Source organism: Momordica charantia, assembly GCF_013281855.1.
Source record: "Momordica charantia cultivar OHB3-1 chromosome 6 unlocalized genomic scaffold, Mcharantia_2.0 BLBB01000006.1, whole genome shotgun sequence".
NCBI classification, from domain to species: domain Eukaryota; kingdom Viridiplantae; phylum Streptophyta; class Magnoliopsida; order Cucurbitales; family Cucurbitaceae; genus Momordica; species Momordica charantia.
This window is the reverse complement of record NW_028275164.1, coordinates 32,040,543-32,064,312: the sequence shown is the minus strand read 5'-3', so window position 1 is coordinate 32,064,312 and position 23,770 is coordinate 32,040,543. Positions and strand designations below refer to the sequence as shown.

Here is a 23,770-nt window from a genome sequence, read left to right as displayed (position 1 = left end):
CCGTTTTAGAACCATATTTTTAAAAAGCAACCAATTTGATCCCTATTGCAAGATGTCAACACAAAATTTATATAAAATGGAAACCTTTAACATAAATTTATGGGTAGATTTCAAGAAATTAAATGAGTAAAATGTTATGCTAAAATTTTAATGCAAATAAATGAGAGAATGACTTTTAAAATATATAGAGACCAAAACCAACCTTTCAAAAGTAAATAAACCAGATGAAAGAAAGGTTAAAATATAAACATCAAAATAAAAAGTTTTAAAAATACTATTACATGCGGAAAAGTCTTAAATCTAATGATTAATGTAGAAATGGGCAGTTTTATTTGAATATTACCCAAAGAAACACATTAAAAAAAAAAATTTGTAGGTAATGGGCTGCTTTTATGCCAACCAAACAATGGGTTTCAAAAAGAGTTGAGTTTTGCAATGAGGGTCTCTGTCTTTATTATTTTGCATTAAAAATTAATGGACCCCAATTGGGATTTGATTCTGATGGATTTCTTATGCATTTACACATAAAATCCATTTTGAATTTTATATAGTTTTGTAATCAAACACAATACAATATCAAATAACAACAAAAAATACAAGCAAATTTCTTCTCCATCAAACTCCACACGCAACATCTTCCACAACTTAATTTGACATTATTATGATCAAGATTGTTCTTTTAAGTAAAATTACTTTGGAACGAACCACTAATTAATAGTGTGTTTGGGATGACATTTGAAGAAAATATTTTTTAATTAAAAACTAGTTTTCTACCTGAGCTTTTGGAGGAATTATTAATTTATGGTGTATTTAGTATAATTGCATTTTTTATGTAATGTTAGATGACTAGAATAATTTTTTTAAAAAAAATCAACTTTGTTTGTTTTTTGAAAAACATTTTTAAAAATGAAATTGTTTTAAAAACTCTTTAAAAGATTCGTGAGACTCGTTTCAAAAAAAAAATAAATAAATAAAAATAAAGATTCGTGAGACCCATCCTCAAAGCTTCTTCTAAAAGCTTTTTTTTTAGTGTTTTAAAGTAATTTTAAAGATTTTTTAAAATCTTTTTTAATTATCTAATCAGATACTATACAAATTCTAAAAAAATGCTTCCAATGGATCTAATAAAAGCACCTTTTTACCCTTTTAAAATCACCCTTTAGCATTAAGAATTTCGCCTCAAATTTTGTTTTGGATCAATTAGTAACCTAAGGTGAACTTATCCTAAGTAATTTCAGAAAACGACAAAAATGATTTCAGTATGAGACAATCACTTCTAAACATGCTCTAAAAAAATAATCTCGAACAAATTATTATCTGACCAAAATCAAATTTCGTTGGTAAAAATCCTTTTGGAGGATATTAACAAAATGATCTTGATTAACAAATAGGAATTTGGCCATTAGATAAGTTAAAATATATTGGATGGGGACCTTAAAATAAAATGTCAATATAAACAGTATATGATAGGACATAGATCTAGATTAAGTAGTGGAAAATGACCTATGTGGCTCCAATAATTAAGGCCTACAAAGATCCAAAAGTGGTGGTCTTGAGCATCTTATTTACAACCAAACACATTCATTCATATTTGAATTGAAAATGGAAGCAAATGAGTGATTGAATTCTTTAACCCACATTGATTTCTCTGCTACAACACTACATGGCACATCAATCATGTCGAGAGAGAAAAATGGCAAAATGAACCTTCATGTTTCAGGTTTCCATTTTTAAGGAACATTTCTACAATTGTGTCAAAATTTTAAAAAGAAAACGGAACATTACCAAACTGAGAGTAAAACAATATACACAAGGTAGCAACAGCATTCGATTATAGTAATTCACATTGGAGCAGCTACTCAAACTAACTTCAGAGAAGAAACACAATAACAAAAACTACTTCAGTAGCTTTTTAAATTAAATGGCAAAAATGAACTAATAAACATAAAAGCAAGGCTAAAAATGCTTCAACCACGATGATAATTTAGATGAACAAACCTGCACATTTACGGGCGAGCCTTAATCTTGGGTGTCAAAAAGTTCTCATTCCCCTACTAATTGTGATATATAAACACGATATGGATCAATGTTTCTATTGGCAGCTACTTCCGAATTCTTATTCCAGGTATATCTTTCAAACCCATCTTTAGGGCTGTCTTCCTAAACAAAGCAGGTGGCTTTTGCAGACCGATCGACTCTGAAAATTGCTTGCCAAGCTCTACAAGAGTAGTCTTATCCCTGCCAATTTCCCTGATTGAATTGTAATAACCTAGCCATGCGTGATATGCACCTTCTTTGATGGAGGTATCAATCTTTGCCATTGATTCCTCTACCTGCAAGAACACACATTCATATCATATCATATAACGTGCACGAGCTTGTGTTCAAGGTTTATAAGTTATTTTAGATTTGATTTCAAATCATAGGGCTGAAAGGGAGAGAGAGAGGAGAGAATGTTTGATAAAGATCAAAGGTCGTTTATGTATTTACAACAGATGAAAAATCATTAATAAGATTATATTTACCTTAATTCGATAGTTTAAAGTTCAATCCTATCCCATTGTTAAGGGCATAGAACCTTATGGTATCACCTATTATGAGATCTTGTTTTCAAACCTATAGGTGAACTTAGTACCAAAAACACTTGATGTCTCTCAGGCACGAGCCTTGGGGTAGGGATGGGTGTGCCCAATTATAGGGGTAAAAAGCTATCGATTCCGAGTTTTGAGAAAGTTTTGAGAGAGGAGGAAAAAAAAAAGAGTAGTCCTAAGTTTAACCTACAAAAATTTTGAGAATACGTTAATAAGTTGAGCTTTTGAGACTTTTAGTATTTCAACATTGTGCAAATAAGGCTTCTTATTATATTTCCTCATGGATTTCTGAAATTTGGAAGTCCTCTTCATCTCTTTTAATGGCTCAATGAATTTCACTAACTCGTTTTAATATCTACCAAGGCTAATACAACAAAATTTTCTGTACAAACAATAAAAGATATGATTGCGTCAAACAAAAACCTTTAGCTTTAAGTCTGAATCCAACTGGGGCAGAGGGCATCTTTCAAGAGGCAGATCTTTTAACTCATCCAGGAAATATTGCTCCCATGGTGCAATCAACAAGATACCTTGACCTTCCTTGCCTTCACGTCCTGTTCTTCCGAGACGATGGATATATTGCTCCCTGTCAGATGGTATGCCCACCTGTATATTCCCATAATTGCATAACAATTAAATTTTACTTGAAATTATTATGAAAATTCTGCCTCATTTAATGTAAATAACAGCTCTATTCTGCAGTTATCATAGTATAAAAGTAAAAGCAATACTTTTTGAGAGATGTATAAACCCTTTAACCAACGCTAAAGTTAAGGAAAAGTCATTTGTTCAGCAAGCAATCCAGAACTATTTATCACCAGTGCTTTATCATACCTGTATGACCAAGGTAACATCAGGGTAATTCATACCACGAGCTGAAACATCAGATGTAACAAGAATGAGCTGTCTTGACTGTTTGAATTCATCTGAGATACGTGTTCGATAAAGTTGAGGCTTCCTGGAGTGCATCTCTCTGACATTCATTTTCATTTCCCGGAAAAGAACGTGGAAGAGTGATGTTACCATCCCTGTTGTACAGAAAACTATAACCTGAGTGGAAGTAAGAGGTCAGTCTACCCTCTCTACGAGCAGTTGAATACAAGCATGTCACATTAACAGAAAGAGAGAGGGAGAAAGAAACTATCCAATCAACCTTGTAATCGGGAGTGCACAAGATATGTTTCTTCAAGAGATGGCATACAATTTGAAAATGAGATTCGTGTGGTGCAATAAGACATGACTGCCTGACCTGCACTTGGGAAGTTGAAAATATTAGTCTTTCTTTTTGATCATTCTTATTGTAGGAAGCAACGCTTGGAGAAAGGAAGTTTCAAGTGATGTTATCTTGATTTACCTGAGTAGGAGTTTCCACACAACCAAGGCCCACGGTGTCCACAAAAACATGTTCCCTTTTCAAAACTAGCTGCGATATTCGACGAACCTGCAAGTCCATAATCATAACAAAAATTCAATGAGAATTTTAAAATAAAGATGACTTCCTCTCAAACTTGAATAAAAAGGAGAAAATGGCCTTTACCTCCCTTGGAATAGTTGCAGAAAACAACAATGACTGCCTTTGGCGGGGCAAACAGTCAACAATTTTCTCAATGTCCTTTCGAAATCCCAAGTCCAATAAGAGGTCAGCTTCATCAAGTATAAGCATTTTCAATCCCATCAGTCGCACAGACAAGCCAGACTTATTCTCAACATGGTCCAGCAATCTACCAGGAGTAGCAACAATAATCTGCAAAGAATCATGAAATAAGGTGAACGAAAGATGATAACAAAACAGTTTGTCAAATACAAGACAAGAAAGAAGAAAGTTTCTTTTTCCAAACAGCCATTACACAAGGGAAAAAAAACAACAAAAAATGAACATCTTTAGACAGGTATGCATACGGAGTAGAACCTGGCTGGGATCTGATTCTAGTCGTTTCTGATCATCTTTAAATCGAGTGCCACCAACTAAAGTTTGCACTCCTATGCCATCATGGTACTTTAGCATGACAGTTGCTTCTGCAGCAATTTGACTAGCAAGTTCCCTGGTGGGGCAGAGAATCAAAACGAAAATTGGAGGCACCCTTTGACTACTGCTGCTACATGCAGCCTTCAAAACTGCTTCAATGGCAGGAAGCTGTTTATGTTTAATAACAAAGTTGAAAAAAAGAAACCTAATACACTAAAAATTCAGTTTTAAGAAGAAATAGGAATGTACCAGAAAAGCAACACTCTTTCCACTGCCAGTTTTCGACTTGACCAACGTGTCCTTACCTGCAATAATCAAAACCATAATTATAGTTTGTCAACCTAAGATTTGAAACTATGAATTTCCTTGGCAACGAAATGTTGTAGGGTCAGGTAGTTATTGTTGTTCATAAGATTAGCTCACGGGTATTTAAGAAAAGATTAAGAAGCTTTAGGAGGTGTTCAAGTTGAACTCTGCTTTCAGTCAAAGATCTCCTAAGTTCTACGGTTAGTTCTAAAAGGACAAAGCAACAATTATTCGAGTTCCAATAAAATCAGTGATAAAACCTCAGATGGATCTCATACCTTCAAGGCAATGAGATAGAGTAGCCTCCTGTACTCGAGTCATTTGAACATATCCAGCAGAGGAAAGCGCTTTGACTGTCAGTGGAGATATGCCACACCCATCAAATCTGATAAAAACAAGGAGAAAGAGAATCACGCGTGCATTTATTTACATGAATTTGATTCCCAAGAATGTGGCAATCCGCCATGAATACCTTTTCTGAGTAAAAATTATCTCCTCGCTCTTCTCACCGTGGTCTTCAGCTGCATTCTTCTTTCTGAGTTCATGTCTAAGCAACTCAACTTGCTCGGCAAAATCACTTTCTTCATCATATGCTTTTGGAGGCACCCTCCTCTTCATTTTCATATCGCATTTCCCCAAGGAAGCACTACTCCCAGTTCTCAAATCTTTCCAACTTCTCGATTCCTTATCCACATTACCCAATTCTTCTTCTGAATCATCGTCGCTTGTTGAACCCCCATTTCTCCAAAATTTTATCTTCCTCTGTGCTACGGCCTTCCTGTCATTTCTAAGATTGTTAAGATCTCTTGATTTCACATTTTTATCAGGGCTAGGGGCTAACTTATGCGCGAAAGGTTTTATCGAATCGACACCTGAGTTATAATTTACGTCATCGTCACTTGATGAACTCTCATTTCTGCGGAAGCTCCTTCGAATTTGCACCGAGTAGCTCCTACTCTTCAAATTATCACCATTTACCTTTCCAAAACCCATATTTCGGGGGCCTCCCAATACATCATCTTTCTCCGTTAACAGCTTTTTGACGTCAACAGGCGATCTAATCGATCCAATCCGACCTGGTCCTCCGCGCAAATGGGGCCTCGGTAGTGGAGTCTTCAACGGACCATCATCTTCATTCCACAAATCATCGCTCCCTCCTTCATGAACCTGTTAGCTAGGGCTTTAATGTGCTCGCTGGGGCTCATAGGGGAATAACTGGTAGAAGGATCCGAATTCGATGAAGTATCAGGCACACCAGCAAGCTTGCAGCGTATTTCGGAACGAACTCGAGCCTGGTAAAGCTGCTTCTCCTGATCAAGAAGCCTTTTCTCCTTCTCTTTCGCTCTTTTCTCGTGCATCCGCTTCCATTGCCACTTGTTGAGGCCTCCAGGGAAGGTCCGAGGACCGCCGCCCATGGACCGTGAGAAAATGAGCTTACATAGAAGGCTCGAAAAGGTCTGGTGACGCTGTAGAAGAACCGACGAGGTCATAACTCCGGCGGGAAACAGAATTTAGAGGGAAGGACTGTGGGGGTTTAGGGTTTAACGAGAGGATGCTTGAGGAAGAAGACGATAGCGGAAATATTAGCTCATAAGATTTTTTGGCGTTCTGATATAATATTGGGCCAAATCAACTCAAGCCCGGGCCCGTTTCTAAGCCCAAAGTCAGATAAGTAAATAAAAATAAAATATTAACTAAACAATATTTAAAATCTCTTACAATATTTATATAAAGTAAAATAATTACATTCCATGAATATTTTGATTTTTCTTAATATTCCATCACATAAAGGGGGATTTGTGTAGGTTCTTAAAATAAATAAATAAATAAAATATTACCGTAATGGTTAAGATTATCTTACTTATTATCTAGAAGTCGAGTCGTAGTTTCAAATCTTCATCCCTAATCACTTATCGATATCGATTTGAGGTTTTGGTTGCATAGGACAACGTTGAAGTTTTTAGATTTATTCAATTACTTCGAATTCCTCTTACACTTCTTCAATTTTATGGATATAGCACACTCTTCATCAATATATATTTTTTTAGTACAACAAATAAGAATGAGAGGTTCAAACTCATGATCTTTTGATCAAAATATACGTTAATTATCGTTAAACTAAGCTGATGTTAATATTATCCATAAATATTTAGATCATTCATTTCATGTCATAAAATCATGCGGGTTAAAATGAATATAAGATAAAAGAAAATATCTATTATTTCATTGAAAACAGTTTTAAATTACCGGCCACCGGCTGTCTACTGCCATGTATTTTTTTCTGTTTTGCTTCGGTGGGGTTTTTTTTTTTGTTTTTTTTTTCTGGCGGATAAACGCCGAGCTCAAAAACTCAGCCCCGTTTATCTTCATACTCGCACCTCTTTAACAGCTCAATCTCACAGCAATAATCAGCTAAAAATTCAAACCTCAGCTCACCGGAAGTTGTAATCGGAAAATCATTGAGTTGAATGACTCCGATCACTATCAAGCAAGTGTAATTCTCACTACTATTCCTTTTCCCAAGAAATGGACGGTCGCGCTCTCACGGCCTCTTCATTCTTCACCTGCATTGATTTATTGCGACCTAGAAGAGGAGCTGTTAGAAATCTGTGTGTTAATGGCAGACCCAGTAGGTTTTCGGTTCTTGCTTCCAAAGAAGAGGCTGAGCTCGACCGTTGGGACCAAATGGAGCTCAAGTTCGGCCGCTTGATTGGGGAAGACCCCAAATTAACATTAGCCAAGGTCTCTCCCTCTCCTTTATCTCTTTAGAATCATCGTTATCGAAGGTTTCTAAAATTATATTGAATTGAAAGTAGTGGCCGGAGCTGAGGCTCGTGTTGAAGAGTATGAATACTAAGACTAAAATTTACCGTTGGTTAAGTGATGGCTTACCATAGTAGAGTAATGTTAGTTCCTTTTCGATTAATATTGATAATTACTTGTTGGACTTGTACAAATTGGAGCGTTAAAAAATATGAATGGAAGATTAAAATTTATGCTAATCTATCGGCTTGAGTTTTTGGGTAGCTTGTTCTGACCATATTTTTGTTCGTGGCTTGAAATTATGGTTTACTATGTGTCTAATCTGTTCTGTTCTTTTCACGGTGAATTCCTACTCTTATATCTAAATTGTTGGTATGTGTGTTGATAAGTCAGATAATGAGCAAAAAGATGAATCCGGATGCTTCTTATCTTGAAGTTGAGAAATCGTTTTACCAGAAGAAGGGTAAATCCAATGAGGTAGAGGAACTTTCTCTTGATGGTTTGAATTTGATCAGACCTCAGTTAAAGAAGCAAATGAAGTTAAAAGCTGCCGGTAAGCCACCTCCATCAGATATAAAGAAACCAAGCCAAGCAGTTGCAAAGGCAGCAGTTAGTCCTAAAGGTAGAGTTCCTAATGTTATTTTGAGAAAGCCAACTATCTATAACGAGGATGATGTCGAAGATAAGCCGTCCAGGATAAGAATGAAGCCGAATTTATCGTTGAATATGAACAATGGATTGACAAAGGAGAAATATAGTGACATGACACTGTTGAGGAAGCCTGAACCAATGACGTCAGATGAAGCTATTGAAAAGAAGGAAAAGCCCTCTGGCGATGAGTATGTTGATATTGCTCAGAATATCAAATCTCAAGCTAGTAAGGGATCATCAAGCGACCCAGTTGATGATTTTACTCTCTCTAAGAAGCCAGAAATAAGAGGTGACGAAAGAAGGCTTGGAAATGAAAATGATGGTAAAAATCTTGTGTATTCAGAAAGTGATACTATTGATGGTAAAAAAGAAAATTACATTGAAAACCTGTACATCCTAAAAAGGCCTTTAAATGTCATGTCTGGTAAGTCTGGAGAAACTGAAGAAGCCACATCGTCAACGGAAAACAGGCAAGATATTGATGATTTTGCTCTAGGTATACTCTATTTAAAGTGTTTCCCTTTCAACTTTATATTAAAAGTTACAACATATGTTATTAGTTAAAATTGAGAAAATTTCAATTTGTTTGGTTGTCTGAAGAATTACAGCCACACGAGCCAAGTAATATGAAATATGATGAGGACCCAGCAGCTCCGAGTGAACCATTTAGTGATATTTTGGATCCATCGGTAAAGTTGTCCATCGAAGCTAAATTATTGGGTAAACCAGAAAGGTAGCAATTATAGTTTTATGTCTGTAATATCCCGTTTCTTTTATAACCAAATAAATTTTATTGAATAGAACTGTAATACAGATTAGATCATTATTCAAATGAAACATTAAAACTCAGTACAGAAGAGGCAGTTGTAGCCACCCCTGAAACTGATGTCAATAGCGCTGTTGAGACACAGAATTTTTCTGCTATCCCAGCTTTGAAGGTCAGGATATGCATGTTATTGTTTATGTTCCTTATTTATTTCAATCATTAGTCTGTAAATCCCAGGTGCAATATTTTTGTAGGAACATGAACTTGCTGACTGGACTAGAGCAGAGGATCTGGCTAAGATGGGAGACAGAGCTGAAGTGGAAGTAATAAGCTCGAGTACCCGAGGTTTTGTTGTAAGTATATTATGGTCAGTACATGTGCTTAATCTAGCTTGTATTGGAAGTTAACATTTTTCATTTTGATGTTACTTTTTCTCGACTGCATTTGTGAAGGTATCATTTGGCTCCCTAGTAGGATTTATTCCATATCGTAATCTTGCTGCCAAGTGGAAGTTCTTAGCTTTTGAGTCGTGGCTAAGACAGAAAGGTTTGGATCCATCAATATACAAGCAAAACTTGGGAACCATTGGAAGTGCTGATAGTGGAAGCCAGAATTTTTCTAGTACTAGGCCGGATTTAGAAAAAGATGTAAAAAATGGGGGAGAACTTACACCTGATATGAAATTGGAAGATCTTCTTCAAATTTATGACCGAGAGAAAATCAAATTCTTGTCATCATTTGTTGGGCAGGTATAGAAGTCTTCCTTAATTTCAGGGAACACAACTTTATTCATGGTAGAGTACTGACAAATTGTATTGCTTGCAGAAAATCAAAGTAAATGTGGTGTTGACTAACAGAAAATCAAGGAAGCTTATATTTTCCATAAGGCCGAAAGAAAGGGAAGAATTGGTCGAGAAAAAGAGAAGTTTAATGGTTAGCTACCTAATCTTGTTGTAGCATTTCTTGGATGCTAGAATCAAGAATGTTCGATTCAGTCTTTTAACTCATTATGCTTGCAGATAATTAATCTTGTTTTCTCTGGCTTTTAACATTATTAAGAAGATTTCATGCAATGCAAGAAACAATTAGCATTTTTGAGATCAGCACTTCTCTTTTGATACATAACAATATTCCTTTATTTTGTAGTTGAAATTTCCATTACTTCACATTCCACCTTCTACACATCTATTTCACGGTTGAAGCACATACCAAAATAAAACTTGGCACTGATAAATGTGGAAATGCTTCAAGTAGCTGAATTCTACATTTCTAAATTTGGTCATAGGCTTCATTTTTTCATATTCTCTGTGTCTATGTTCTTTGTTACTGCTAATCTGTGGCACAAACTCTTGTATTTTCAGTGCTGATTAATATTTTTGTCTTCTATATAAAATCAAAGGTTTGTGGTGTGGTGCTCTTGTTTGAAGATAAATTTAAACTCTTATTTAATTGCTTTTCCAGGCTACGCTGCAAGTAGGTGATGTTGTCAAATGTTGCATCAAGAAGATTGCTTATTTTGGCATCTTTGTTGAGGTAAACAGAAGATTTTCCTGTCAACTGTGAGATTTTTTTTTCACACCGTATAATGGGTACAACAGTGTGGTGTGGTGCATTCTTTGAAAAATATAGTTTATAATGAAATAGTTGGTGGTTCGTTTCCAATTGGAAATAAACATTCTTTGGTTCAAGTTGCTCTTGAAGACACATTTAGTTGTATTACTGGTTATATATGTTTCTAAATTTTGAGATTTTTATATAGATTGAGGGAGTGCCCGCTTTAGTTCATCAGACAGAGGTGTCCTGGGATGCTACCTTAAACCCTGCATCATTCTATAAAATTGGTCAGGTATTTGTCGTCATACTTTGCCAAATATTCTTATTTCCATTAAATAATAATAAAGAAAAACTAACAGAAAATTGGCTGCTGTCAAGATTAATTTCATTAAGAGATCATTTAATGAACCACACATATGTAGGATGATAAATCTAATATGACCCTACCCACTCGATTACAGAAGTTTTAGAGTCAAGTTGCAATTTCTCTGCTACTTTTTTTTTCTTTGAAAGTATTACATTACACCACAAATTTTGGGGAGGGGAAAATTGGGGCTTAAACCCCTCCCACGGAGGGGGAACATGGCCACCAAACCTATGAGCTACCTATGGAAGCTCATAAATCAAACTTTCATTTTCCTCTTTTTTTACCAATATATTTTTGTCTCCTTATCTTACTTTTGTAGGTTGTCGAGGCAAAAGTTCACCAGTTGGATTTTTCACTTGAACGCATATTCTTATCGTTGAAGCAGATTACAGTAAGATGCGTTCACATATTACAAACATTTTATATAGTTTTAGCAACTGTTCTGAGTTGAATGCTTGTTTTTCTTTATGCAGCCAGATCCACTAACTGAAACCTTGGAGTCTGTGGTTAGTGATCATGATCCCATGGATGGAAGATTAGAATTAGCAGAAGTAGATACCGAGGTGTTTGTATTCTCTTGTTAATCAGCATTATAAATTCTTTCATCGGTGATTATCTCATAATTTATCATCGGACTAACAGTCACCTTTGTGCATTTAAGAAAGTTTTACATAGTATCTCTCCAATTTTTCATACATTCTTACGGTTCTGTGAAGCATGCCAATGCTAGAAAACGAGCATCAATCCACCCAATTATCAATCTATTTCTCTTTCCAACCATTATCAAGGGAGCATGAATTCCATGTTTCCAAATAAAATCTGGAATGCCAATGAATCATCGTAGAACTCATAAAACTCTTACAAATTTTGGTTTGTAACTTCTATTGCCTTGTTTGATAATATCCTTGCAAGGAGTAGGATGAAACGCAGCTGATTAAATTGAATGTGAAATATCAACTTTTCTCGTTTGACTTACTTTGGAAGTCTTTGAATTGTTTTCCCTTACAAATTCTATTTTGGATAGTGGGCTGATGTAGAATCTCTCACCAAGGAACTGCAAAATATTGAAGGTGTTGAGGCTGTATCCAAAGGGCGTTTTTTCCTTAGCCCTGGCTTGGCTCCAACCTTTCAGGTAAAAGGAAAAAAGAAAAAAAAACAAAATGTTTGTGGGTCCAAGGAAAGCATATCAAACTAAATGATTCTTACATTTTGTGGCTCATTACTATCATTGTTTATCTGGAAACCCGAATATATGTAATCCATTTAGAGTAACTTTAGACCAAGAAAATTCTGTGCTCTTAAAAATTATAAGAAAAACTCTCCTTATTTTATTCCAAGCTTCGTGTGATCTATAGTCTATGTGGTGAATGAGTAAAGTATTATCTAGTCTATATGGCTTAAGCACAGCTCAGTGTCACGGATCATTTTCTAAACTTTCCATTTGATGCAGGTTTACATGGCTTCCATGTATGAAAATCAGTACAAATTACTTGCTCGATCTGGAAACAAAGTACAAGAGGTAAATATTCAGAAACATTACTGTTTTTCCATTGCCAAAAAGTCACTAAAATTCTTATGAAACTTGGGATTGGAAGTCGATTTGTTTAATCTAGGTTTGTGATAGAACTCAATTCTATTATTGATGTTCAAAGAGAACAAAGAGTCAAGTGAAAAGAGCTCCAACTCAAACAGATAATTCTTTACTGATAATTACAAAACAACTTCAAAACCAACCCCGTGGAGAAGTACTAAATCTAATGAGCTTCCAAATATACTTCTTAGCTCTTACCACCCCTAAAGAGCTCTTTCCACTCCTAAAGATTCTATTATTTCTATCGATTCAAATCCTCAAAAAATAACAAAGAAGCACCTCACCCGGGCACCTAACCTGTTTGAACTAGTGTAATCTTGTGATTTTATTCTTGTATCTATTCAATAATGGTATTTGAAATATGAATATTTCAATTTTTATGGTGCAGCTAATGGTTCAGACATCATTGGATAAAGAAACAATGAAATCTGCTATCTTAACTTGTACCAACAGGGTAGAGTAGCAGATTCTTGATTTTATGAAGCTTTCACTTCAAAGGAAAACTTGATTGTGAATTGTAGAAAGGCACATAAAAGAAAGCAGCATTAGATCTGATCCTCTGATTAGAAGAATAGGAAAATAGCTCTCTTCCAATTTGCTTCATAGTGAGAAGAAGCCTTTGTAATTTTTTTTGCCCAATCTCTTGTGGGGAAGTAGAAGGAATGAACTCAGCTACTATTTATTGAAATACAACCACATGATGGTATTTTTCTTCACTCAAAATAGAAATTCAATATCGTTCTGTGTGTAAATTCATTGTTGTTATTAGGTTAAATGATAAATTGAATTAGTATATACTTAAGTGATGTGTTTATTCTGTTGCCAATTTTAGGAAGTTTTAATTATATTTCTAAACTTTAGACTGTGATTTAGTTTAACTTTTGTTATAAACACCGCTTATAGGATGCTAACGAAATATATATGCTGTCAAAATTTTGGCTAAGTTGGTCTGAAATAAGTCAATGATTCAAAATTTTAGAGAAATAATTGAAACTTTTCTTAATTAAGAGACTAAATATGCAGAATATTCAAAATACCTTTGCTAAATCTATCACTTAATCTAATGGTAAGCCCATGTTACAAAGGGGGTACAGGTCTTTCTAAGTCTTCGATTTTTTTCCCCATTTTGGAGATGGGGAAGAATTTAGGGTTGGTTATACATGTAATAATAAAATATTTTTTCTTTTTTCTTTTATTTTTTTAATAAAATAACATTATTGATAGTCAAATATATCAGTTTAAACGTAATTAAATTGGTTCAAAGCATATATATATATATATATATATATCTCTCGTATTTTGAGGTTACATGTTGAAAAAAGAAACTAAAATTTGAAATGAGAATTGATGTGACATTACCCCATTCTTCTAGATAGAAACAATAAATAGTATCAAAGGAAATAATATATCTTTCATAGGGTTGTCTATGTAATTTTTTTTTTCTTTTTTACTTTTGTCTAACAAAGGAAAAACTCCAACCACTCCATAAAGTTTTAGATATTGTTTATTAAAAGTTTAAATGACAACTTTAGACCTTAAACTTTTAGATAAATTTTTAAACTTTTAAAATTATTTAAAGGTTTCTAATACAACATGTAGGGTTGAGGATTGAATTTCCAACCTCTTGGTTTATCGAATTATTCAACAGTTTTCTAAACTTTTATTTATATATCTACTATATTTTTACCCTTTAACGTGTCATTCAACTTTTAATTTAATTTTTTTCTTTTTAGTATAATGAGCTTTCAATTTTGTGATTATTTAAAAAGTTAATAAATCAGTGGTCTATTAGATAAAAAATAAAAAATTTAATGGAGCATAGTTTAACGTTTAACTAGTCAAAGCACGTAATCTCTATCCCATGTATTAAACTCAAAAAGAAAAAAATAATAATAAATAATAAAAGTTGAGTAGATACCATCTTTGACAGTTTTTTTAGACAAAAAGAAAATATTAAAGAGAAACACAAACATGGCTTTGGGTTACAATTGAAGTGTAGCTTCTATCCCCTTCACTTAAAAACCATGCAAGAAAATAATTATCCCATAGGATGAGATCTTAGAGGAAATGGCTTTTTTAGCTTGAATATCAGCCAACTTATTACGAGTACGATTGATGTGGATGAAATTTAACCCCTCCATGAGTTGCTTCGAAATCAAGAATATCAATAACCAGATTTGTAGTTTTATTTCGCGTTTCAATCTCTCCCTTTAGCATAAAAATTATCTCCAGATAGTTTGAAAGAATCACGATTTTACGAGACTTCAATCGATTTGCAAGACGAAGAGCCTCTTTGATGGCAAGAAGCTCGGCATGCAACTACTACCCCACTGACATGAACTTGGACAAAACAAAATATAAGAGATATTGACTTGAATGAACTATAACCCTGAATTCTATATGTGTCAGAAGTTTATTAACTTATTATACGCTTTAATAATGATCTATTATACATAATCCGAAAAGTAAAAATAATGTATCACGATTCACAGGTCCAGATTCTTCATATTTGAACTAAAAATAAATAAGCCTTAATTGCTAAAATATAAAGAAGTGTCTTCATATCATATCCCGCTCATACATTCAAACATACATATTTATTTTAAATATAATTAGAATCAACACTAAAATCCACTTAGAAAAAAAAGTACTTTTATTATCGCCCAACACTGCATAATCTATAAACACACAAAAAGATCCTAAAGGAGCATTTTATGCAGAGATATGGGAAAGATTCTAACTTTTGAAGTATGGCAAAGTGCTGACCCAGAAAGATAAAAGAAGAAAATGAAAGGAAAAAAAAGCAGCAAAATTTGTGAAAGAAAAAACAAACCCAGGTGGGAAATAAAGAGAGATTAATTAAAGGAGACGAGGGTCCATCTTTAAGATTAATTAGATTGATAATTTGATTTCCCCCCAAATTTAAGTCCTTAATCACGGCTTTTCCTTTTTTGGGTGTCTTGTCGGGTTGTGTTCTGTCTCCTTTCTTCTGCTAAAACATCAGGGCTCATTCATGGAGTCATGTGATTCTTCTTTTTCTTTGACGAAAGTGCCCTTGCCCTTCTTACATTATCCCCACTCCACCCCACCTTCTCAGCCTAGCCCAGCCCTTCTCTTTGCTTGCAGTGCAAGTGCCACTTCCACACCTAAGCCCTGAAGAAACTCCACTCTTGCATTTTCATATTTCCCCATTTAACTTTCTTGCCCATAAATTTATTTTATCCCCTTTTTGGCCCTCTCCCTCTCTCTGTTTCTGGGTGTGACATTGGGGATAAGGAGGCAAAAGGAGCAGGAGGAAAATGGGGATGGGAACTAGCATCTTTATCATCAGATGGATCAATTTTCTGACCATGGTATGGTTTGATTCCTCTTGATTTTTTCTTGTTTTTCTTTCTGAGATGGCATTTCTATGTTACATTGCTTAAGAACATCTGTTCTGTTTTTGCTCCCATGTCTTTGGATTCTGTATCCCCTCTGTCAGATGTCCTGTACATGGGTTTTGTTTGTGTTGTTGTGATGTTTTATGGGTTTTGCCAGCATGTCTGTTGAAAATTTTTCTTTTGTTTTGTCTGTTGTGGCTTGAGGTACTTGTTCTATTGTCTTTGACATTGGATTGAATAGTTGTTTAGCTTTTTCAAATTATTCATGCTTGTTTCACACTGTGTTTTTTGGAATACAGCTTTGTGAACTTCTCCTTCTGATGTCAAATAAAATAGAAGGATAATTTATGTTTTTGTTCTATGAGATTTGGACTTCCATTTATATTCAGTTCTCAGTGTTTCAGTATCTGATAGTTTGGTTCCTCGGAGAGACTCGTTTATAGCTACATATATATGTATTATATATACTTGTAGTTCTTGAGTTTTGAACTTAGTTTTTATTTAGCTCCTAACATTTCAAAATTGATCCTGTAGTTAGTCAGAAACAACAATAGAGGTGTTTAAGTAGACTTTATCCATCACTAAGAAACGAAAATAGAGTTGTTTAAGTAGACATGATGAATTGAAACTAAATGATAGAAATGAAAATGGAGTTCTTATTCTTTTGAGTTTGACTGTGCATCCCTAAAAATCTACCAATGTTTGAGGGGAAAGAAATGAGTCGAGACGTCTTCCCGAGCTCAAGAATCAAGAGAGACTATAATGATGTTCTCGAATTGACATTAATCAAGAAAGGGACATATTTACAAAAACAAGAAAGGGACATATTTACAAAAAGTTCAGCTAGATAAATCCACCTACAAGCTAGAAATCATATTACATCAAGAACAACCTTCACATCCCTACTATTATTATAAAAGAAATACAAGATTTGAAGATGATCTAATTCAATGGGTTATTGGAGCAGGGTTTTAAAAATTAGTTAACTAATTGAATCACTCTATATCTTCTTTTTACAGCTTCTAGCTATTCTTGTCATAATATTCGGGATATGGATGGGCTCTCACCACGACGGTTGTCGAAAATCTCTCACTTTTCCTGTCATGGGACTCGGTGGATTTATCTTTGTGGTGTAAGTTTTCTATCTGTTTAGGAATATAATCTGATTCACTCACCCAATCTTATTGTTACCAATATTTTTGATCCAGGTCCATAGTTGGTTTCTTGGGCGCTCTTAAGAACAATTCCATATTGCTGTGGATTGTATCCTTTTTGATGAAAACTTACATTAATGGTTTGATATCAATCCTCCCTGATCTTGCTCGACCTTGACCTTTCTGCTCGCAGTACCTGATCATGTTGTGCATTACGTTGATCGGTATTCTGGTGTTTACAGTGCTGGCGTAAGTACATGTCCGAAGTAGTTTCATAATCAAAACCCATGATTGTAATTTGTAACTCATCACATGTTCTTGTAGTTTATCATATCACATATTCCCCCTTCAAGATATAAAAGGAAGTATCAACATTGCATGACTCACACTTCCTCTTTCCGAATGCTTTAATCTTTACTTTGCTGGCTTTGTAGTTGGTATGATTATGTACTCTTCTTGGTTCTAAAGTAATCATTTGAATTTCATTTAGGTTTATTGTTACGAATAATGGATCGGGACATTCCGTTGCTGGCCTGAGGTGAGGATATATTTAATTCATCAACCAACCAAAAGTGCATTTTGTTTAAATTTCTGTTGAGGATACTTAATTGAGAGAATGGAAATTATTCAACTTTTTATCTATACTAATAAGAATAACTGTTGCTGACAATTCTCAAAGCTCGGTACTTGTTACATCGATAAGTTGGCATTTCTATGATGGACTGAATTTTATTTTTCCATTTTTTCCTATTGATAAGGTATAAGGAGTATCAACTACAAGACTATAGTACATGGTTTCTAAAACAGGTGAGAACTATGTAACTTTTCGTGGAGGGAGAGAGGGAGATTATTCATTTCTGCTAACCTTGGCTCGATCCTTTCAGCTTAATAATACCGATAACTGGATGCGTTTGAAGAGCTGTCTCGTCAAATCCGACGACTGCAATGATCTCTCAAAAAAAAGATACAAGGTCCTTGTTTCAAGCTCGGCTGATTCATGTTACAGACTATTTGATTTTTCTAATAATCTCTCTCTCTCTCTTCTTTTTTTTAAGTCGTTTTGTTTGACAATTTCAGACTCTCAAGCAGTACAAGTTAGCAAAGCTGACGCCAATCGAAGCCGGTTGTTGCAGACCTCCATCTGAGTAAGTGTAACTTTCAAGTTCTTACTCTTTTTCTTCCATTTTTATAACTGCGACAAAGGAAAGAAGAAACTAAATGTAAATCCGTGACCTTTCCAATATGGCCAAAGACTTACTTTTTGTTCTCTGCAATTTTTGATGAAGTGAATAACAATTTATCGCTGTGAATTCGACTTTGTTTCGGACAATGTTTCGAAAATGGCTAATTCTCGTCAGTGATACTATCTTTCTGGTGTTCTGATACGACTGACAGATGTGGTTATCCTGCTGTTAATGCATCATACTATGACTTGAGTTTTCATCCTGTTAATTCAAACCATGACTGCAAACTATACAAGAATTCCCGGGCAGTCAAGTGTTACGATTGTGATTCTTGCAAGTAAATATCAAGTAACCTTATTCTTCCATTCTCCGTCCACCCTTCTCCATCCCCGTGGAAATTTGCATGGTCATTTCATTGTTTGATCATTCAGGGCTGGAGTTGCACAGTACATGAAGATTGAATGGCGATTGGTTGCGATCTTCAATGTCATTCTATTCGTAGTCTTGGTGAGAACACTTTCTATTGTTAAAAGGCCTTTATGGAATCCTCACTGATTCAGAAAAAAACGTTGAAAGTTTGTATATCATTATATGGTGCTAACGACCATATCGATGTATGTTTTGTTCTTTCTCCTTTTTTTTCAGGTATTTTCCAATTTCTTTTCTTTATTAGTACTTGGTCTTATATTCGTTTCTTTTAACTCTTACTTGGATTTCCATTTCCAGCTGATCATCTACTTAGTTGGATGCTGCGCCCGACGAAATGCTGCGAGGAATCGGTCAAAAGGATAGCGGGATACTGGTTGCTGAAATATCAAATCAAACCGTAGTCCTCTTATGCATGTAAGTGATACCTTTTGGAAGTAGAATTTTTTAGCAAAAGAATGAAGTTTGTCATTCCTGCTGCCATGTTTGTATGTATATAGTTCGTTCTTTAACAAGTACAGCGACTAATATCCGTTCTGGTATCACCTGTATTTCGACTATGAACCATTATTTTCTTGCACAGAATGCCCACTCGGTTCTCGATTGTGAATACCATACCGTTCTTGATCTCGTTGCTGTATAATCTTATCTTGGTTGAATGATGTATGATTTTTCATTTTCTATCTTGCTTACCACCCTGCAAGAGAAAAAAACCGCTCTCTCTAGTAAGAAACTCATTCGCCAAAGACAATTCTTTGGGACCGAATCCGGGTTTATTTTCCCACAGTATAGGTAAACAAACAGCAGAAGAAATTGTGGAGTTACTACCATTTAGAACTGAACCAATGCATAAAACATATAAAAAAAAAGAAAAATAGAAAAGTGGTCAGTGGGTAAAATGCAGGAAACTGATACCATCTTTATACATAAAAATGTAAAAAAAAAAAAAAAAATCCCTTGAAGGTCATCTCCTGCCAAAAACTCAAAACAAAACCAAGCCAAATACTAAAATTAGAGTGCAAATCGGAGATGGGAGTTCTATATTTTACTTTTTTCACCCCCAGCTTCTCAACCACTGAAGCATTTGAGTAGTAGATTCTTCGGGGTGAACCCCGAAGAACGGTATTTTGCAGCGGTCTCCTCGACCTTGAGATATTGCTCTCTTCGCTCTGCCTCAATGGCTGCTTTCTTCTCTTCGCCTTGCTTGTGAATTCCAACAATTTTGTTCTTCATTTCTTCGACATACTCCGCTTTCTTCTTCTCCATTTTCTCCTTCATTCCCACAAAAACCAAACGCTTCAAAACTCATATCGAAAAACCAGGGCCAATGTACTTCAGCCAAAAGCAAATGTACCTCTATCTTCATCAGCTGTGCTTCTATGGAGGCTTTTTTGCCGTCCTCCCAAGAGTCAATGGCAGAGAGCCTTTTGTATGCCCTGTTCCAAAGATTTCAAACATGAGCTCAAAAAAATAAAATAGCCTTCAAAACATGGAGAGAGAGATTCCTCTGTCTTACTTGTTCTCTGCTTTGATCTTCTCACTCTCCTCCCACGCTTTGATCAAGGCCAACTTCTTCTCCCACTCGACTCGAGCTAACGCAACGTCTGAGAAAACGAAATGCAAAACAATTGCATCTTAAATTCCATTTGATAACGATTTCTTTGTTCGGTCTCTACTCTTACAAAAAACACTTTTGAAATCTTATCCAAAGTTTCAAAGAAAAAGACTTCAAACCTTTAAGGTTTTGCTTGAAATTTAAATATTGTTTTAGTGAAGAAACTAAACAGAAAATGGTTGTCTTTACCTCTATCCTTTGAAGCATCTGTTTTCTGAGCAGAAGGATCTGAAATTTCTGTCATTTTTTTTTTTGTAACAAGAGAAAAGATCACATGAAGCAGAGAATTTATAAGAGGAAGAAAATGGTTTAAAAAAATACATAATTTTTTAAAAAATTCTTTATAGTTTAATGAAGAATGTAATAATAAGAATAATTATTATCTTCTTGACAGTTGGTTGCATATTTATTTCCAAATAAGACCAATAAAAAGGGGGAAAACAAATAAATTGCCATTGTTTTCTTTACAAATATTGCTTTAGGAAATGTTTTGAATTGAAACTTGTGAGAACAACCCGAAAAAAACAGAGGCAATAAGCAACATTCTTCATATTATTATCAACCAAAAAAACCGATTTTTATTTTTAAAAAAGTTAAATTGTAAATTTAGTCTCTAAAGTTTGATTAAACTTTACAAATCGATCCTAAATCTTTTTTTACCTATAAAAAAAAATCCAATACAGGCTGATTATACACACATAGAAAACGTATTTACTAGTGCATGAGGACTAAATTGGAAATCAGTGGAAACTGTAAAGGCTAAATTTGTAATTTAATGAAAGAAGATAAAAATAAAATTTAAAAACTGTCAAAACAGCCTCTAATGAAACTGGTTGGACAAAATTACCGTATAGAAAACCTGCAGAGAAAAGGGAATAAAGCTGTGAAGTAGGAAAAAAGCTGAGCACTCATTCAGTATTAACAGATTTCAAAAGCCACTTTTTTCCCTTTATATTTGACAGAATTAGGAAATTTAATTCAAAAATAAGTTGAGGGGCTGTTTGGGAGTTGTTTTAACAATTTTTTTAGAATAAAGTATTTGGTAAAAATATTTGGAAAATTATTTTATTTTAAGTAAATAAAGCATTATTGTTGTAAATAATGGTGGAAACTATGTAATAGCAGTTAAAAAGGACTTTCTAGTCTCTGCACAATTATTGAAGAAATTTCCATTAACAAATAACAATCTACCATATAATTTCCATTTAATATTTGTCCTTTTTGAATTTTCTTTTATTTCCATCTAATTTTAACTTTTCCAGAGCATCATAATTTCGAGTCATGGCGGCACATCTAAATAATTGTACTCAAAAAAGGGAAAAAAAATTAAGTTTACTCCTATTATTTCTAACAAATTCCTAAAACTTTGAAAAGAATAATGTCTATTTAATTCTCATTATTTTAAAATTTTTCGTGAGCTCCTCAACTTTTAATTTTATTTTTAATAGTTAACCGCTTCTAACATTTTTTTTTTACCTAAAATAAAAATGAGCATACAAGACCTAGAAAGACAGATATTCAAAGTTAATGAGTAAATCAAAACCTCAGTTTAAATCTTATTTTAGCCCTTTAAATTTTAGGGTTCTTTTAGTTGGAAACTAAACTTTCAAAATGATTTTTTAAAGTATATTTTAGCCCACAAACTTTTAAGAAAAAAAAACATAATTTCTTTGATTCTTGTTATATTATTTCACCACTTAACATCTGCTTACTCTCGTAGGGTTTCAATAAAATGGTAAAAGTAAGATAAATGTAATGGTTATTTTATGAAAGTGTAAGAGAATAACGACATATTGTGAAAAATCAAAAATAAAAATAAAATAAATTTAAAACTTTACGAGGAAGAAAATGAAAAAAGGAAATAATCGCGAAGAACGCAAATAAAATTTAAACCTAAAAACTAAATCATTAGACTAAGAAAAGATATTGAAGACAAAATTTATAATTTAACCTAAATCATTTTAGCCTCTAACAAGTAACAACAAACCTCACTTCAATAAAATAAAATAAAATCTCTAAACCACGAAAACAAAAAAAAACCATTTTCTTATAAAAACTCGTGAATTCGAATCTCCACCTGTACTTATCAAGTAAAAAACACATGCACTAGAGATAGAGAGAGAAAAGAAAAAAGAGTAAAAAATTTGGAAAGGAAAAAGTTACTGACTGTGAAGAATAGGAGGAGGAGGAAGGGGGACGATGGGGGTGTTGTGTTGAGCGACGTCGTTTTGAGGAGTTTCAGTCTCAGTCTCCTCCGCCTCGGCGCCCATAACGTACTCCTTCAGCTTAGCCACACTTCAAGTTAGAGAGAGAGAGAGAGAGAGAGAGAGAGAGAGAGAGTTTGTTGGTTTTTGTTTGGTGGATATATTGAGATTTGAGTGAGACTATATCTGTACTCCCTTTCCCTTAAGTGGAGGGGAGTTGGTCTTTTGAACCTTTCAAATTACCTTTTTCCTTGAAATAAGGATTTCCTCTATCCAATTTGAAACTCCTTAAAATAATTGAGATTTTTAATATTTGACGAATCAGTACATGCTACTTAATTACCGCTCAATTATGCTTTTAAAAATACTGAAGTGAGATAGCGATGAAGACTCATTTTTCCTTAATAATTTACCTATGATTTTTAACGACCTTTTGACAAGAAGGAAAAAGAACCCTTTTAATGATCACTTCAAAGAAAATAATTACCGCTCAATTATTGATATGAGAATGATATATACACAATATAGACGTCTAGAATGATTCTTTTCCTCTGTGGTTTAATCTCCACAATTTCTCTCCCAATTCTAACATTACTGCGATCAACTTCTTAGAGATGTTAAATATATGAACAATAAAAAGTAATTTTACTTACATTATAGTGACTATTCTTACATCATGATCTCATCAAATTCTTCGAGGTTTTAAGCATATTCCAACTCGGAATTATAAATATTATATTTATATGTTTGCTTTATCCAATAGAATTCGCATGGTCAATTGATGACTAATCCTTTAGCTTTTTGTAACCTTTTTCTTGTAGATGGATATTTGTAGCAAATCTCATCATCTATATGTTTAGGTTTTTCTCAAAAATTTGTGCATTTTTTTTTTCTTTAGTAATATTTTGGGATGAGTTAGATGATGAGTTTGCAGTGCAATTAAGATTATGCCAATTATATTACCATTTGATCAAAGGTCCCATAAATTGACCAATAAATGGAAAAGAAATTTCAGTTGCTAGTATATATAGTTGAGCCCTTTTGGGCATTAGGTAAAGCGTATTATGTATCCAGTACGTTCATTGCATTGTCTTTAATTATAATGAATGTGAAACACTTACTAAGTTAAATAATAACTTAAGTCATTGCATGATGGAATATAAATGGAAGTGATTAATTAAAATATCATGATTCGCATCTAAGATTAATCATTGGATCGATAGATGTCGGCTGACGGCTCCATCTCATTACA

The 23,770-nt window shown here is 34.1% G+C and overlaps 4 protein-coding genes across 6 annotated transcripts; 2 read left to right on the top strand and 2 right to left on the bottom strand.

Moving 5' to 3' along the window:
• Nucleotides 1–1,806: 1,806 nt before the first annotated feature.
• Nucleotides 1,807–6,454, bottom strand: LOC111026096 (DEA(D/H)-box RNA helicase family protein). The gene is given in 11 exon segments (XM_022304083.2): nucleotides 1,807–2,333; nucleotides 3,015–3,197; nucleotides 3,426–3,641; nucleotides 3,745–3,840; nucleotides 3,946–4,032; nucleotides 4,129–4,335; nucleotides 4,501–4,725; nucleotides 4,807–4,862; nucleotides 5,142–5,248; nucleotides 5,336–6,011; nucleotides 6,014–6,454. Coding segments are annotated over 11 exon segments (2,424 nt in total). The 5' UTR covers nucleotides 6,354–6,454; the 3' UTR covers nucleotides 1,807–2,102.
• Nucleotides 6,455–7,179: 725 nt separating this feature from the next.
• Nucleotides 7,180–13,307, top strand: LOC111026097 (Nucleic acid-binding, OB-fold-like protein). Of its 2 annotated transcripts, none has more exons than XM_022304085.2 (14): nucleotides 7,180–7,605; nucleotides 8,020–8,773; nucleotides 8,878–9,010; nucleotides 9,128–9,215; nucleotides 9,298–9,396; nucleotides 9,496–9,792; nucleotides 9,869–9,976; nucleotides 10,505–10,576; nucleotides 10,803–10,889; nucleotides 11,284–11,355; nucleotides 11,438–11,527; nucleotides 11,989–12,096; nucleotides 12,415–12,483; nucleotides 12,944–13,307. In XM_022304085.2, exons 1-14 carry the CDS (start codon nucleotides 7,390–7,392, stop codon nucleotides 13,016–13,018), a joined length of 2,268 nt encoding a protein of 755 aa, XP_022159777.1. In that variant the 5' UTR covers nucleotides 7,180–7,389; the 3' UTR covers nucleotides 13,019–13,307. The 2 variants fall into 2 exon arrangements, with proteins under 2 accessions (XP_022159777.1, XP_022159776.1); XM_022304084.2 differs by having other exon boundaries at nucleotides 9,092–9,215.
• A 2,221-nt stretch (nucleotides 13,308–15,528) lies between these two features.
• On the top strand, nucleotides 15,529–19,329 carry TET10 (tetraspanin10). The gene is made up of 11 exons (XM_022304102.2): nucleotides 15,529–15,908; nucleotides 16,955–17,067; nucleotides 17,144–17,198; nucleotides 17,283–17,338; nucleotides 17,580–17,627; nucleotides 17,848–17,896; nucleotides 17,974–18,060; nucleotides 18,167–18,234; nucleotides 18,485–18,610; nucleotides 18,705–18,780; nucleotides 19,000–19,329. The coding sequence occupies exons 1-11, from the start codon at nucleotides 15,855–15,857 to the stop codon at nucleotides 19,063–19,065; spliced, it is 798 nt and encodes a 265-aa protein (XP_022159794.2). The 5' UTR covers nucleotides 15,529–15,854; the 3' UTR covers nucleotides 19,066–19,329.
• A 176-nt stretch (nucleotides 19,330–19,505) lies between these two features.
• Nucleotides 19,506–22,687, bottom strand: LOC111026108 (remorin). Of its 2 annotated transcripts, XM_022304104.2 has the most exons (5): nucleotides 22,482–22,683; nucleotides 20,504–20,551; nucleotides 20,216–20,303; nucleotides 20,054–20,135; nucleotides 19,506–19,971 (listed from the first exon to the last, which is right to left on the bottom strand). In XM_022304104.2, the coding sequence occupies exons 1-5, from the start codon at nucleotides 22,582–22,584 to the stop codon at nucleotides 19,768–19,770; spliced, it is 525 nt and encodes a 174-aa protein (XP_022159796.1). In that variant the 5' UTR covers nucleotides 22,585–22,683; the 3' UTR covers nucleotides 19,506–19,767. The 2 variants fall into 2 exon arrangements, with proteins under 2 accessions (XP_022159796.1, XP_087982000.1); XM_088125874.1 differs by lacking the exon at nucleotides 20,504–20,551 and having other exon boundaries at nucleotides 22,482–22,687.
• Nucleotides 22,688–23,770: the final 1,083 nt, after the last annotated feature.